Source organism: Chiloscyllium plagiosum, chromosome 2, assembly GCF_004010195.1.
Source record: "Chiloscyllium plagiosum isolate BGI_BamShark_2017 chromosome 2, ASM401019v2, whole genome shotgun sequence".
Taxonomy (NCBI): Eukaryota; Metazoa; Chordata; class Chondrichthyes; order Orectolobiformes; family Hemiscylliidae; genus Chiloscyllium; species Chiloscyllium plagiosum.
Genome location: NC_057711.1, coordinates 142,896,556 through 142,909,358, shown reverse-complemented (window position 1 = coordinate 142,909,358; position 12,803 = coordinate 142,896,556). Strand labels below are relative to the sequence as shown.

The 12,803-nt window shown below is 38.8% G+C and overlaps 1 protein-coding gene across 2 annotated transcripts in view; it reads left to right on the top strand.

Annotated features, from left to right (window-relative positions):
- cenpe (centromere protein E) overlaps positions 1–12,803 on the top strand; it is a 108,244-nt gene that overhangs the window by 7,498 nt on the left and 87,943 nt on the right. For both annotated transcript variants that reach the window (XM_043720261.1, XM_043720253.1), the window contains exons 3-8: positions 784–873; positions 1,258–1,376; positions 9,115–9,231; positions 10,009–10,090; positions 10,931–10,998; positions 12,617–12,667. In XM_043720261.1, coding sequence (XP_043576196.1) covers positions 784–873; positions 1,258–1,376; positions 9,115–9,231; positions 10,009–10,090; positions 10,931–10,998; positions 12,617–12,667 — 527 coding nt within the window. The remainder of the gene's footprint in view (positions 1–783; positions 874–1,257; positions 1,377–9,114; positions 9,232–10,008; positions 10,091–10,930; positions 10,999–12,616; positions 12,668–12,803) is intronic.

The window sequence follows — 12,803 nt, the reverse complement described above, 5'->3', positions numbered from 1 at the left end:
GATGCCCCTCCCCCAAGTCCCTCCTCCCTATCTTTTATCTTAGCCTGCTGGACCAACTTTCCTCATTCCTGAAGAAGGGCTAATGCCCGAAACGTCGATTCTCCTGTTCCCTAGATGCTGCCTGACCTGCTGCGCTTTTCCAGCAACACATTTCCATCTCTGATCTCCAGCATCTGCAGACCTCACTTTCTCCTCAATTGCGATAATAAGACAACTTGGGCTAATTGATAGATGAGGCACTCTATCGCTGAACCAAAGAATTGCATTCTCTCAAAATTTGGAGATGCCGGTGTTGGACTGGGGTGTACAAAGTTAAAAATCACACAACACCAGGTTATAGTCCAACAGGTTTAATTGGAAGCACACTAGCCTTCGGAGCGTCGCTCCTTCATCAGGTGATAGTGGAGGGCTCAATCCTAACAGAATTTATAGCAAAAATTTAACAGTGTGATGTAACTGAAATTATACATTGAAATTATACATCAATTTTTGGTATAAATTCTCACAAAAGATCATTATACTGGGCACATTTGCTTATAGCAGTACCGCTTGCATTCCTAAATAATTACTCATCGATACAAGGTTCAGGGCTATTGTCAATAAGGTCTGACTAAACTGATACCATTGTATGGAATCTTTGTAGTTCCATTTCGAGAATGACACTTCAAAACATGTAAACCAGCAGCTGTACCTTGTGTTTGAGTTCCTTTATTGGTTGTTTTCATTCAACTTGCGTTATAGAAGAAGCAAGTTGACTATCTTCTCTACTGAATTTTATTTTAGACCGTGTATTCCATCCTGAAGAGTCAACAGCCACCGTTTATAATGAGGTTGCACACTCCATTGTGCACTCTATTACCAAGGGCTACAATGGTGAGTATACTTGACAACGCATCGATGGTACGATGAAAGTACTTAGTCTTTCCTTCGTTATCTGGCTCTTGATTTTATTTTTTAAGGTTTTAAATCCGATATGGATTCCATTTGATTTAAGTTCTGGATAATATACCATCTATTGTTATTTCAAGCTTGGTTGTAGCCATGTGCTTGTTGGAGTTCTCTTAAAGGGATTTTTAATAATCATTTATAGTCCATATGTTGTACACCACTGTTTTTGTCTTTGTCCTTCAAGAGGTGGGACAAAAAAGTAAGACTTTAGAGATTCAGGCATATAAAATTCAAAACAGTAATTTAGCATGAAGAGAGTGGTTTTGATGTTGTTTAGTGTTGATGTTAAATTGACATTTTGTTTAACAGGGACCATATTTGCATATGGGCAGACTTCTTCAGGAAAGACTTACACAATGATGGGAAATGCAGTTTCTTCTGGTCTTATTCCTCTGGCAATCTGCAATTTGTTCAATGTCATTAATAATGTAAGTAACATTTCATGGCATTGAATATTCTGGTTTGAAATTCTGCATGAACATTATAACCTGGAATTATTGTTTGTACTTGGACTTGTGGCAACAATTTATACAATGGAGAAAGCCTTGAATGAAAAGGGTTTCCCACTTCCTGCCTTGGTACAATCATCATGATTCTCCAGAACCATTTTGTATTATTTCCTTCAGTATTCTTCCGTGGTGCATTGTAACATTAACCTGTGATATTGGAAGTTGTTGGAATTGCCTGAACTTGTTGTTTGCTTCTAATTCTCGCATGCTTAAGTTTAGTTTTTATTTCAACTGTTCCGTCTGATCAATTTTTGATCAACATTATCAATCCCCTTCCATTAAGTTACCTCAAAATTGCTCCATGGTTAGTGGAAGTATTCACTGAATGTAAGATTATCAGCAAAGCTGCTTGTATATCAGTAAATGGTTGAGCTCTTCTGTTGGTCATTGATAGAACCAGTTTAAGGCTATTATGGACAATTCTCCTTCAAAGCAAGCTGTTTTAAAGGTCATCAGAACAAAACAGTAAGAATAATTTGAATCTAGTATGAGGAAATGCTAACAATTTGACATCCTGAAAAAAAGTAGAGTGAGGATTGACATTTGCATGGACAATGCAGATACAAGTAGACTGTAATGTATTAATTGCAGTTCCTGGGTACTTGGTATAGCATTCCCAAGTGTCATCTGAAAAGAAACTTTCTCTTTGATATTTGATAATTATGTGGTAATATTTGTCAAAAGTAGGTATTTGAAATGTATGAAACACTACTTAATGCTATGTGAAACTAGCTGTTGTATCTTTTACAATAGTGATTTATAGTTCAAAAGGTAGACAAGCAGATATTGACTTACGCTTGGTACACAGGACACAATTTCAAAGTTTGCAGATTAGTCAGCAAATAAAATAATAAACTGAGAGGAGGATGGCAGTAGATTACAGGAGACTGATAGGGTGGACAATATTAACTAAGGATTACATTTCTGTTCCTGCAGCCCTTAGAAATGAGGGAGTATATGTAAACAAATTGTTGATGTTAAGGCAGTATGCAAAAGTGGATTATCTTTTTTTTTAAATGACACTGATCTGCTCTCAAATGGAGAGTTGTGTCCAATTCTGAGCACCACACGTGGGGAGCGGTTCGAAAACATTAGAGAGAATGCAGGGAATAGTTGCAGTGATGAGCGACTTCAATTTTGTGGGTGGCTGAAGGGCTACCATTAATTTGCTTTGAGAAGGGAAAGGTGAGAGGAGATTTGATTGAGGTATTTGAAGTCTTGAGTCCAGACAGTAGATAAACCATTTCCATTGGCTGAAGGTTCGAGAACCACAGGACACAATTTCAAGTGGTTGGAAAAATATTTCATGCAGCCAGTGTTTATGACCTGGAGTGCACAGCATGAATTGTACTGCGGAAGGAGGTTACTTGGCCAACTGGGTCTGGACATGAATTGTGCTGGGTTTGGTGTTCTTGCAAAAAGTATCACTAGAAAAGAGGCTTGAAACTAAACAATAGGAGTAGAGGGGAGGGGGAAAGAGTAGTGAAGGATCAAGCTTTGATAGATGAATCAGGAATTGTAGGAAGGATCAGAGGACAAAGAAACCTAAAAATACACAAGCAGTCAAGACTAACTCTTATAAAGGTAACAAAATAATACTGATACTATAGGCTACCAATCTGAATGTTCGTAACATTCATTACAAATGAATTGAATTGATGCTGTTCACTGAAGTAAATAAATGATCTGACAACCATTATTGAAATGTAACTTAATGAACGATATCATGAGTTATGTGACATTCAATAATTGCAAACTGGGTGGACGGATAACCAGGAAGGCATGAATGTGAGAGTTAGAGATGACATTGGTTCAGGTGATTAGGATGTAGAATTGATTTGCGTAGAAATAAGGAGTAATAGGGAAATAAATCACATTTGGGAATGGTCTATAGGTCCCAGCCACCCCAACAATAAACATACATGAGCACTGAGTATGCAAAAAAAATTGAATGCTTGTAATACACAGATGGTAATAATAGTTGATTTTTCCAGTTGTGTGCTGAAAATGTGCTGCTGAAAAAGCGCAGCAGGTCAGGCAGCATCCAGGGAACAGGAGAATCGACGTTTCGGGCATAAGCCCTTCTTCTTTTCCAGTTGTGTACTTGACAATCAGATTGCCAATGGTAGCCTAGATGCTGTTCAGAGATTCCTTTGGAGCCATATGTTCTGGAACCAACTAGACAGTAGGTGCCGATATACTAGACTTAATATTGTATTGTGGCGGGATGAATTAATGATCCCTGAACAAAGAAATAGCTAGATAGCAGTGACCACAAACTAATTGAACTTTTATATTCAGTTTGAAAGTTTCAGATTGGATTTAAGACTAATGTTTTTCAACTTAAATGAAAGCAACTATGCGGGCATGAAAGCTGAGTCTGCTGAAGTGAGTTAGGATTCTAGAATAGGGGACAGATCATCGGAGAAGGAGCAGCAATCATTTCAGTGGCTATTCCCACGATAAAGAAAAATTCTAAGAGGACCACCCAACATCTATGGCTTTTTTTTTAAAAGAAAAGTGAAGGAAGCATCAAACTTAGGGGGGAAAGGTATATAATTGCACAAAGATGCGTGGAAGATCAGATGATATTCGGCGCAAGTGGGTACTGCAGATGCTGGAGATCAGAGTCAAGATTAGAGCGGTGCTGGAAAAGCACAGCGAGTCGAGCAGGAAAATCGACATTTCGGGCAAAAGCCTGTCATCAGGAATGAGGCAGGGAGCCTTGGGTGGAGAGATAAATGAGAGGGGGATGGGGCTGGGGAGAAGGTAGCCAAGAGTCGAGTCTGTTTCAGGACATGGTTGAAGAGCTTCAGGGTAGAGGAGATGACCTGGGGGTTGCAGTGAGATGGAGACTTACTGAAATCCTTATAGAGAGAGGAGGAGAACTTCTTCAAGGTAGGCAAATGTAAGGTACGGCAGAATGACTAAAAGATGAGTTTGAGAAGTTAACTAGAAATGTAAACAGGGATGGCAAGAGTTTCTCTGGCCATTTTAAAAAGGAAGTAAAGAAAGTGCCTATTGATCCTCCACAGAATGAGCATGAGGAGTTAATGGATAAAGAGGTTGATACGGTTTTTAAAAAAATTAAGAATAAAAAGTAGATTTTTTTTCCTTTCAAAAAAAGCTTATTTTTGCATTCTCTGTAGAGTACATGAAAAACATCCAGTAATAGCTGTAAAGAAGGAGGCAGAAAGAGAGGAGCTTGGGGAAATTATCATTAGAGAAGGAGCTATTGGCTGACGAGTGGAAGCTGATAAACTTTTTTTTCTCTGGGTTTTAAATGAGTTGATTAATAAGATGTTATTAATTTTTCAAAGTTGTCTTGATTCTGCAATGATTTCATCAGACTCTAAGATAGCAAATAGAAGTAGGGAGGGAGGCAGAAACCAAACTATAGGCCAGTTAGCTTGACGCCTGTCATGAGAGAGATTATTAGGGAGGTTATAGCTGTGCACCTTAAAAGCTTCAAGTTAATCAGGAAGCGTCAGCATTGAAATTTTTTGGAGGAGGAACGTGCTTTGTAGATGATGGGGATAGACATCCCGCACTTGGATTTCCAGACAGCATTTGACAAGATGCCATATAAAACTTTGTTGCACAGAATAGGAGCTCATAGTGCATGGGTAGATATTTGGCTGGCTTGTAGGCAGAAAACAGTAGGCATGACTGGCTCTTTTGTGGTCTCACATCTGAAATATGTGCAGTTATGGTATTCTCTATTTAAGGAAGGAAGGAAATAGGTTGGAGGTGGTTCAATGGAGGTTCATTCAATTGATACCTGCAATGCGTGGGTTGTCTTGCAAGAATTGAGAGTAATAGTGATCATGAATCTGCTGCTGAGTTTTAGAAAAACCCATCTGGTTCACTAGCGTCCTTTAGAGACGGAAACTATCATCCTTACCTAGCCTGGCCTACATTTGACTCTAAACTTATGGCAGTGTTGTTGACTCTTATTTCTCTCTAGGCAATAAGGGATGGGCAATAAATGATTGAAAAGGCTATACAGGCTAGGCTTGTTTTCACTGAAGTTTAGAAGAACAAAGGGTGATTTGATTCAAGGATGCAAGATCCTGAAAGGTCTTGGCACGGTGGACATGGGAAGAATATTTTCTCTTGAGTGGGAGTTCAGAACTTGAGCTGTTTTAAAATTTAGATGTCACCTTTTTAGAACAGAGATGAGGAGAAATATTGTGTTGTGTGACTTAGGAACATGACATCAGAAGCAATGGAGATGTGACTATTGCATATTTCTAAGGTGAAAGTGGATAGATTTTGTTAGACAAGGTAATCAAAAATTGAGGTAGACAGGAACGTGAAATTGAAAACGCAAACAGATCAATCAATCATGATCATCTTGAATGATAGGCTGGAGGTGCCACATGGCCCACTTTTGTTTCTAATTCATGTTTGTATGTATGTTCATTTTTACACTGGGTTGGTAAAAGGGCATCACATTGGCTTCTTGAAACCCTACACGTTCTTCCTTTTCAAATAAACATCAAATTTCCTTTGAATGTCTCTGTTGAACATGCCTCCACCACACACACAGGATTTGCATTCCAAACCGTAACTATTTGCTGCGTGAAAAAGGTTTTCTTCCTGTCACATTTGCTGCTTTTGCAAAACACTTGAACTGTGCCCAGTCATTTTCAATCCTATCATAATTGGGAACATTTTCTCCCAGTTTGCTCTGTCCAGGCCTCATGATTTGAATACTTCAATCCAATCTCTTCTTAGCCATCTCCATGGAAAGTAGTTCTCATCAACCTCTTCTGCACTCTGTCCAATGTCTTCGATTCTTTCTGAAAGAACTCCAGCTGAAGCAGTGCTCATGACTATGAAAGTGCGACAAACCTCCTCGTTGTGTGTGGTGCTGGAAAAGCACAGCAGGTCAAGCAGCATCCGAGGAGCAGGAAAATCGATGTGGGCTCCTTCCTGATGAAGGGCTTTTGCTCGAAATGTCGATTCTTCTGCTCCTCGGATGCTGCCTGACCTGCTGTGCTTTTCCAGCGCCACACTCTCTACTCTGATCTCCAGCATCTGCAGTCCTAGCTTTCTCTAACAAACCTCTTTGCTCTTGTAATCTATGTCTCTATTAATAAAGTCTACATTTTTTCATGCTTGATTCACTTCTGTTAATGCCCAGCCACCTTTTAATGATTTACACATATGTAAACTGTTATGATACTGAGGTGAAGCGCTCTGTTAATTGAACCAATCATCCAGAAAACCTCGCCTTGCAATCTGTTAAAATGAGTGACAGACAACTCCCAGATTCCACTATTTAAAGAAAATAACATAATTTTTTTTAACTCTAAAAGTGAACATTAAACAAGAACTATTCACAACTTTAAACCCCCATTTCTCTTAACTGCTTATCTGTCTCCACCTCTATAACAATATACTGTTCCAATAGGACACTTATTAAGTTACGTCAACTTAATTTCAAAACTACACCAAGCTGTCGTCTTCTGTGTCTTTCTTTTTCCAGCTGATCATCTCTCTGGGCCATCGTCTGTCATTTTACTGCAAGTATATTTCATATGAAAAGATACCTTTTGATAGAGGATATTTTCTAATTTTTTGAAGAGCAAGATGTTAGCTCCCCATGCTTTTCTGTCTCGACAGTAGTTGCTCTCTCTCCAATTTTCAAAATGTCCACATTTTTATACCCCTAATATCAGATCGTCTCGTTGGGTTTGATGTTGGCAAAACAATAAATTCAAACTTGATTGGGTTTTAGTATCCTGGGGCATAATTTAAGCTGGTTAAATTGGAATTGTTGTCAAAACGGCAACCAAAACTCATGTATTCATTTCACAGCCGAATGTTTTATATCTTCAATTTTCCACTACACTCTGGGACTGCCGTCTAGTCATATACACAGATGTTTGTAAATCGCTCAGTTCCAAACAGCATTCACTCACTCTTAAAGGTACAGTACACTCCTTCAACTTCATAACAATACCTACGTCTTTATGCTCCTTAAAACCCCTTTCAGGATTGTACCTTTTATCTTGTATTGTCCCTCAGTGATGTTCTTACTAAAATATATCACCTTGTGTGTCTCTACATTGAAATTGGTTTGCCAATTGTTTGCCCGCTGCATCTTGACAGTACCTTTTTTAGATTTGATTACTTCGTGTGGAAACAGGCCCTACGGCCCAACATGTTCACACCGACCCGCCGAAGCGCAACCCGCCCAGGCCCATTCCCCTACATTTACCCTAACACTATGGGCAATTTAGCATGGCCAATTCACCTAACCTGCATATTTTTGGACTGTGGGAGGTAACCGGAGCACCCGGAGGAAACCCATGCAGACACTGGGAGAATGTGCAAACTCTCACATCTACTTCACTAGATGGGACAGTCATGGCTGATCATCCACTTCAATGCCTTGTTCCCCATAGTATCCTCATGTCACTTTGTCCATTGATGTTCAGAAACCTGTCAATTTCTCCTTGAAGCCTGAGCTTCCATGGTGATCTGGAGGTAAAGAATTCAGAACACTTGTCTAGGTGGCAACAGCGGTAGCGTTCTCGTGGGGTGCAGCGGTCGAGGAGGAATGTTCATTTTGGTCGGGGCTGTTCGGCCCAACCATGATGATGTAAACCCCCCCCCCCCACCACAGCAAATCCTGTTTTATCCTCTCTCTAGTAATTGTACACAGTTAGCTTTATACAGTAAACAAAATTGCCCTCATCTTAGTCATAAGTGATTTCCCCTTATTTTTAAATGGTGTTAACTCAGACACATTAGGGAGATTTAAACAATCCTTGGATAAGCACATGGATGATAATGGGACAGTGTAGGGGGACGAGCTGAGAATAGTTCACGGGTCGGCGCAACATCGAGGGCCGAAGGGCCTGTTCTGCGCTGTATTGTTCTATGTTCTATGTTCTATGTTCCACACAGACAGTCACCCGAGACTGGAATCAAACCTGGGACCTTGGTGCTGTGAGGCAGCAGTGCTTGCCACCGTGCCGCCCCTGTCTTTGAAGTTCCACTTTGTTTACAATGGTTTCAACTTGGATACCGTTAGCATGTGCTGAAATTACATACAAACTTTTGAATTATATGCAGAAGTGGGCCATTTGGCACCTCAAGTCCGTCATTCAGTTGATCATGAGTGATATTTGTGTTTGCAATTTCACATTCCTGTCAATCTGTAATTTTTTGATTCCCTCATTAATGACCAAGTTCTAGGTTATTATTAAATATCAGGTGAAGTGAATGTCCCAATATTGAAATCTGGGGAATTCCACCACACTCCTTGCTGCAGTCTGAAAAGTGTTTGCTGATCATTACTCTGTTTCTACGCGCTGAGCCAACTCTGCATCCACATTGCTCCTGTTGCTTTGATTCCATGAGCCAACTTGAATCTGTCTTCACCATTGTGACCAATTGTGATGTACAAATTGACAAAGTACTTGATGGGAAAATGTTTGCTTTGGGTATTGGAATAGGCTGAACTGCTTGATGATGTTTTGAGTGTATTCCTTCTAAAGAATGAAAGATAATTAATTGGGTTTGGTGCTCTTTGGAATACCCTGAAAGCTTTGTAAATTTGGATTGGCTATTTGAATCCTCCTGTAATTGAACGACTGGAATTTTCTTTGTCCTACTTACATTTGGTTTTTTTCCTATGCAGACGCCGAACAGAGAATTTTTATTGCGGGTTTCTTACATGGAAATTTACAATGAGTCAGTATCTGATTTGCTTGTTGGTCCAAAAAGAAGGCCCCTAGAAGTTAGAGAAGATATGGAAGTAAGTGCTTCTAACCATGCAGTCAAATGTGTCTGTATTTTATTTTGAATGTAGCTCTTGATGTTAATAAGTGAAGATTTATATCTCACATTTTTTCTTTGTAAGTTAGGTTTGTTGATTGGATCTGATTATAAGAACTGCTGGCTATTCATTGGTTGCAATCCAAGTTGATCATAAGTATTTTGAATGATGGAGAAACTCAGCAGGTCTGGTAGCATCTATGGAGAGAACAGTTAATATTTGAGTGCACTATGACGATTCTTCAGAATATGAAGAAAATTCATACTGGACTCCATATTAACTCCCTTTCTCTGTCCACAGATGTCACCAGTGTTTCTCCAGAGTTCTGTTTCAGATTTATTTCAGGGTTCTGTAGTAATTTGCTTCTGTTTGAGAGGTTAAGAGTAAAATTTCTTTTGGAGAAAATGAGGACTGCAGATGCTGGAGATCAGAGTCGAGAGTGGTGCTGGAAAAACACAGCAGGTCAGGCAGCATCTGAAGAGCAGGAGAATTGACGTTTTGGGCATAAGCCCTTCATCAGGATTTCCTGATGAAGGGCTTATGCCCGAAACGTCGATTCACCTACTCCTTGGTTGCTGTCTGATCTGTTGTGCTTTTCCAGCACCACACTGTTGAGTAAAATTCCTTTATCCAGTTTAACACTCAGAACAAATTCGACTGTTTTGCTGTCCTGAATTTAATTTGAGGATTGTATTCTAAAGATGAATGCAAGTAATATTTTAAATGACTTCTAATAACGTTATCTATTTTTTCCAGCGGACAGTTTATGTTGCCAATCTGACAGAAGAGTTGGCTGTAACCTATGAGGATGTCATGAAATTGGTCCATAAAGGAGAAAGTAAGATGAAAGCCCTGTTGACTGCAAAATTTGCTATTAGTATTGGGGTTCCATGTGAAGTAAAAATAAGATTCTTTGCTTGTCTTTTCTTTGTCCCATATACACCCATTTTCTATTCACCAACTTTTGAATAATTGTGAATTTAATTAGGGCTCCGATTCTGAGCATTCCCTGAATATTTCTAATATTTGGTTCTGTTTATTTGATGTGTCTCAAGTCTACTTGTCATTTCCATTAAGTATGTTTGGAGCATTTCTGAAATTAAAACTAACAAGAATCCCTAGAAAATGCAATGCACCAGCTTAACACTTTTTTTTTTTCACCTCATGAATTGTGGTTTCAAATGCAGCTTGGATGAAAGGTTTTCACAAGTAATTGGCTTAGTACTTTAGAAAAGTACTTTAGTCCATATTGAACTCAAAGTAGGTCTAGGTTCACAACACGGAATTGATCTTATTTAATTAATGAATTGTCAGTCACTGATTGTGATTTTTAATTGCATTTTCATCATCAAATAAGGCTTTATGTCTGGCTTTTACTTCTTTAAAATAATTTAGCCTTTGGCGGTTGTGTGAAGAATTTCTCTGATCTAATTTCCCTCATTTGGGAGAGATGAGAATGTTCAAGCAAGTGCTTTTGTTTCCCAGTACAAATATCCGTAACTGAGAGGAACATAAAGCAAAAGCTAAAGTAATTTGTGCAAGATCAGGAAGCTAATGTCCCAAAACACGTGGAAAAAGCAACAATAACTTCCATGTGTTTTGTATTCCCTTGTTATTTCCTATGAAAACCTAATGCTTTATTCTAAAATGAAGCAACTCTGACTTTTTTTCTCTTCAGAAAACCGGCATTATGGAGAAACCAAGATGAATGAGCACAGTAGTCGGTCGCATACAATTTTTAGAGTGGTAAGGATATGGTTGTCCATGAATTAATTCTCGTTGAGCAATCAATTGCATGTATTTGCATAGCTACGTTTAATAATCTAAGGATGTCTCAACTGTTTGCAGCCACATATTTTTGAAATGGGTTTTCTAAAAGGCACCTAGTTTGTGCACAGCAAGTCTTTGTGAATAGCAATTGAGATAATCGGAGTAATGCTTATTAAAAAGTGGTGCTGGTTGATAGGAAACTATTGGGGAGGGAACTTTGAAAATTCTCCGACTATTATTCGCATTGTACTGTAGAATCTTATGTTCACCTGAGAAGAACATAAGATTCTAGGTGTCATCCATATTTTTCAAATGTCATCTGACAGTCTTATCCTAAGCTTTTTGTACAGGTGATGGAGGTCACATGGGGGGAGGGCTTTACAAAAAACCTCTGCCACATTCAAGTACTACACCATCTTGTTTGATATTAGTAGTCTTTCATTGTTGATAAGTAAAAATTTTGGAACCATCCACTTAATGCCACTGTAAGTGTAGCTTGACCACATAGATTACAGCAGTTTAAGAAGCCTTGCCATTCCTTGAGGAAAGCTGGGGTTAGATAAATAAAAGCTGCAAGTTTATTAAATCATCAATGCTGGTAATGATTAAATTCAAAGTTTGTGAGAAGATTTGTAGCTCGGGAGCTCGTTGTTGTGGTTCTGTTCGCCGAGCTGGGAATTTGTGTTGCAGACGTTTCGTCCCCTGTCTAGGTGACATCCTCAGTGCTTGGGAGCCTCCTTGAAGTGCTTCTGTTATGTTTCCTCCGGCTTTTATAGTGGTTTGAAGAAAACCAAATTTAGTTTCTGAATTTCTCGCAATAGTAGTTTTCACAAGTCAGTGAAAGCATAAAGTAAAATCAGAAGTGATTTCAATTGCTATGACTTAGTTCTTTAATAAAGTAATTCATTAAGAGAGTAAAATTTTCACCCTGTGACATTGCAATATGCCCATGTTTCCTGTGCTATGCTGCAACATTAAAACATCATTAGTTTAATTGCAAGCTATGGAGTAAGTTACTTACCATAGTTAGAATTGTTCCTCCACACAGACTGAATTTTCTTCCCCCTCATTGCCCTTCGTATAACCTTTTTCTCTGGTGGGCTTGCTGGTGGTATCCCAATACTGAATGAGGAGGTATAAATTACAGTACTGCGAAAAGATTTTCATAGCCTCTGATCTAACGTAGGATGTACTTCATGGTTTTTCACTTTGTGAATCAAGGTGCTAATATGACGGAGCAAGGTTTTGACATTAATGTGAATGTTCATTTATAAAAGTGCAAATGTACTCTATCCACTGACTTGTGCAAATGATAGCAGGTCCTGAGTTGCATCTGGCTTGTTTTGTGTTTTAAGTACTTCATAATCATGAATGCGGTGACAAATGATCATTTCTAGTTTAAAGAAGAAACTATTGAAATGAATATTTGTTTCCGGTGATGGAAATCTCTCTAATTCAAACACTTTGCTGTGCTTTAAGATGTCTTATAATATATGACTTGATTGGTGCACTCCTGTGGTTCAAGTTTCAAAATAGGATTGATATATTTTTTAAAAATTTGTGTGTTCTGATTTGAGTTACCTTTCTATTTCAGATTGTGGAAAGCAGGGATAAAAATAATGAAGCGGTTATTGTTGCACACCTGGTAAGTTGTATTCTATGGAAGAATACAAATCGATGGAAGGTCTGCATCTTGCCGTTTTAATCCTAGTGTCCTGGCTTAACCAGGAATGAGAATTCCTTTGGCTGCCATGGGTGATTAGTTCCCCCTTAACTACGTA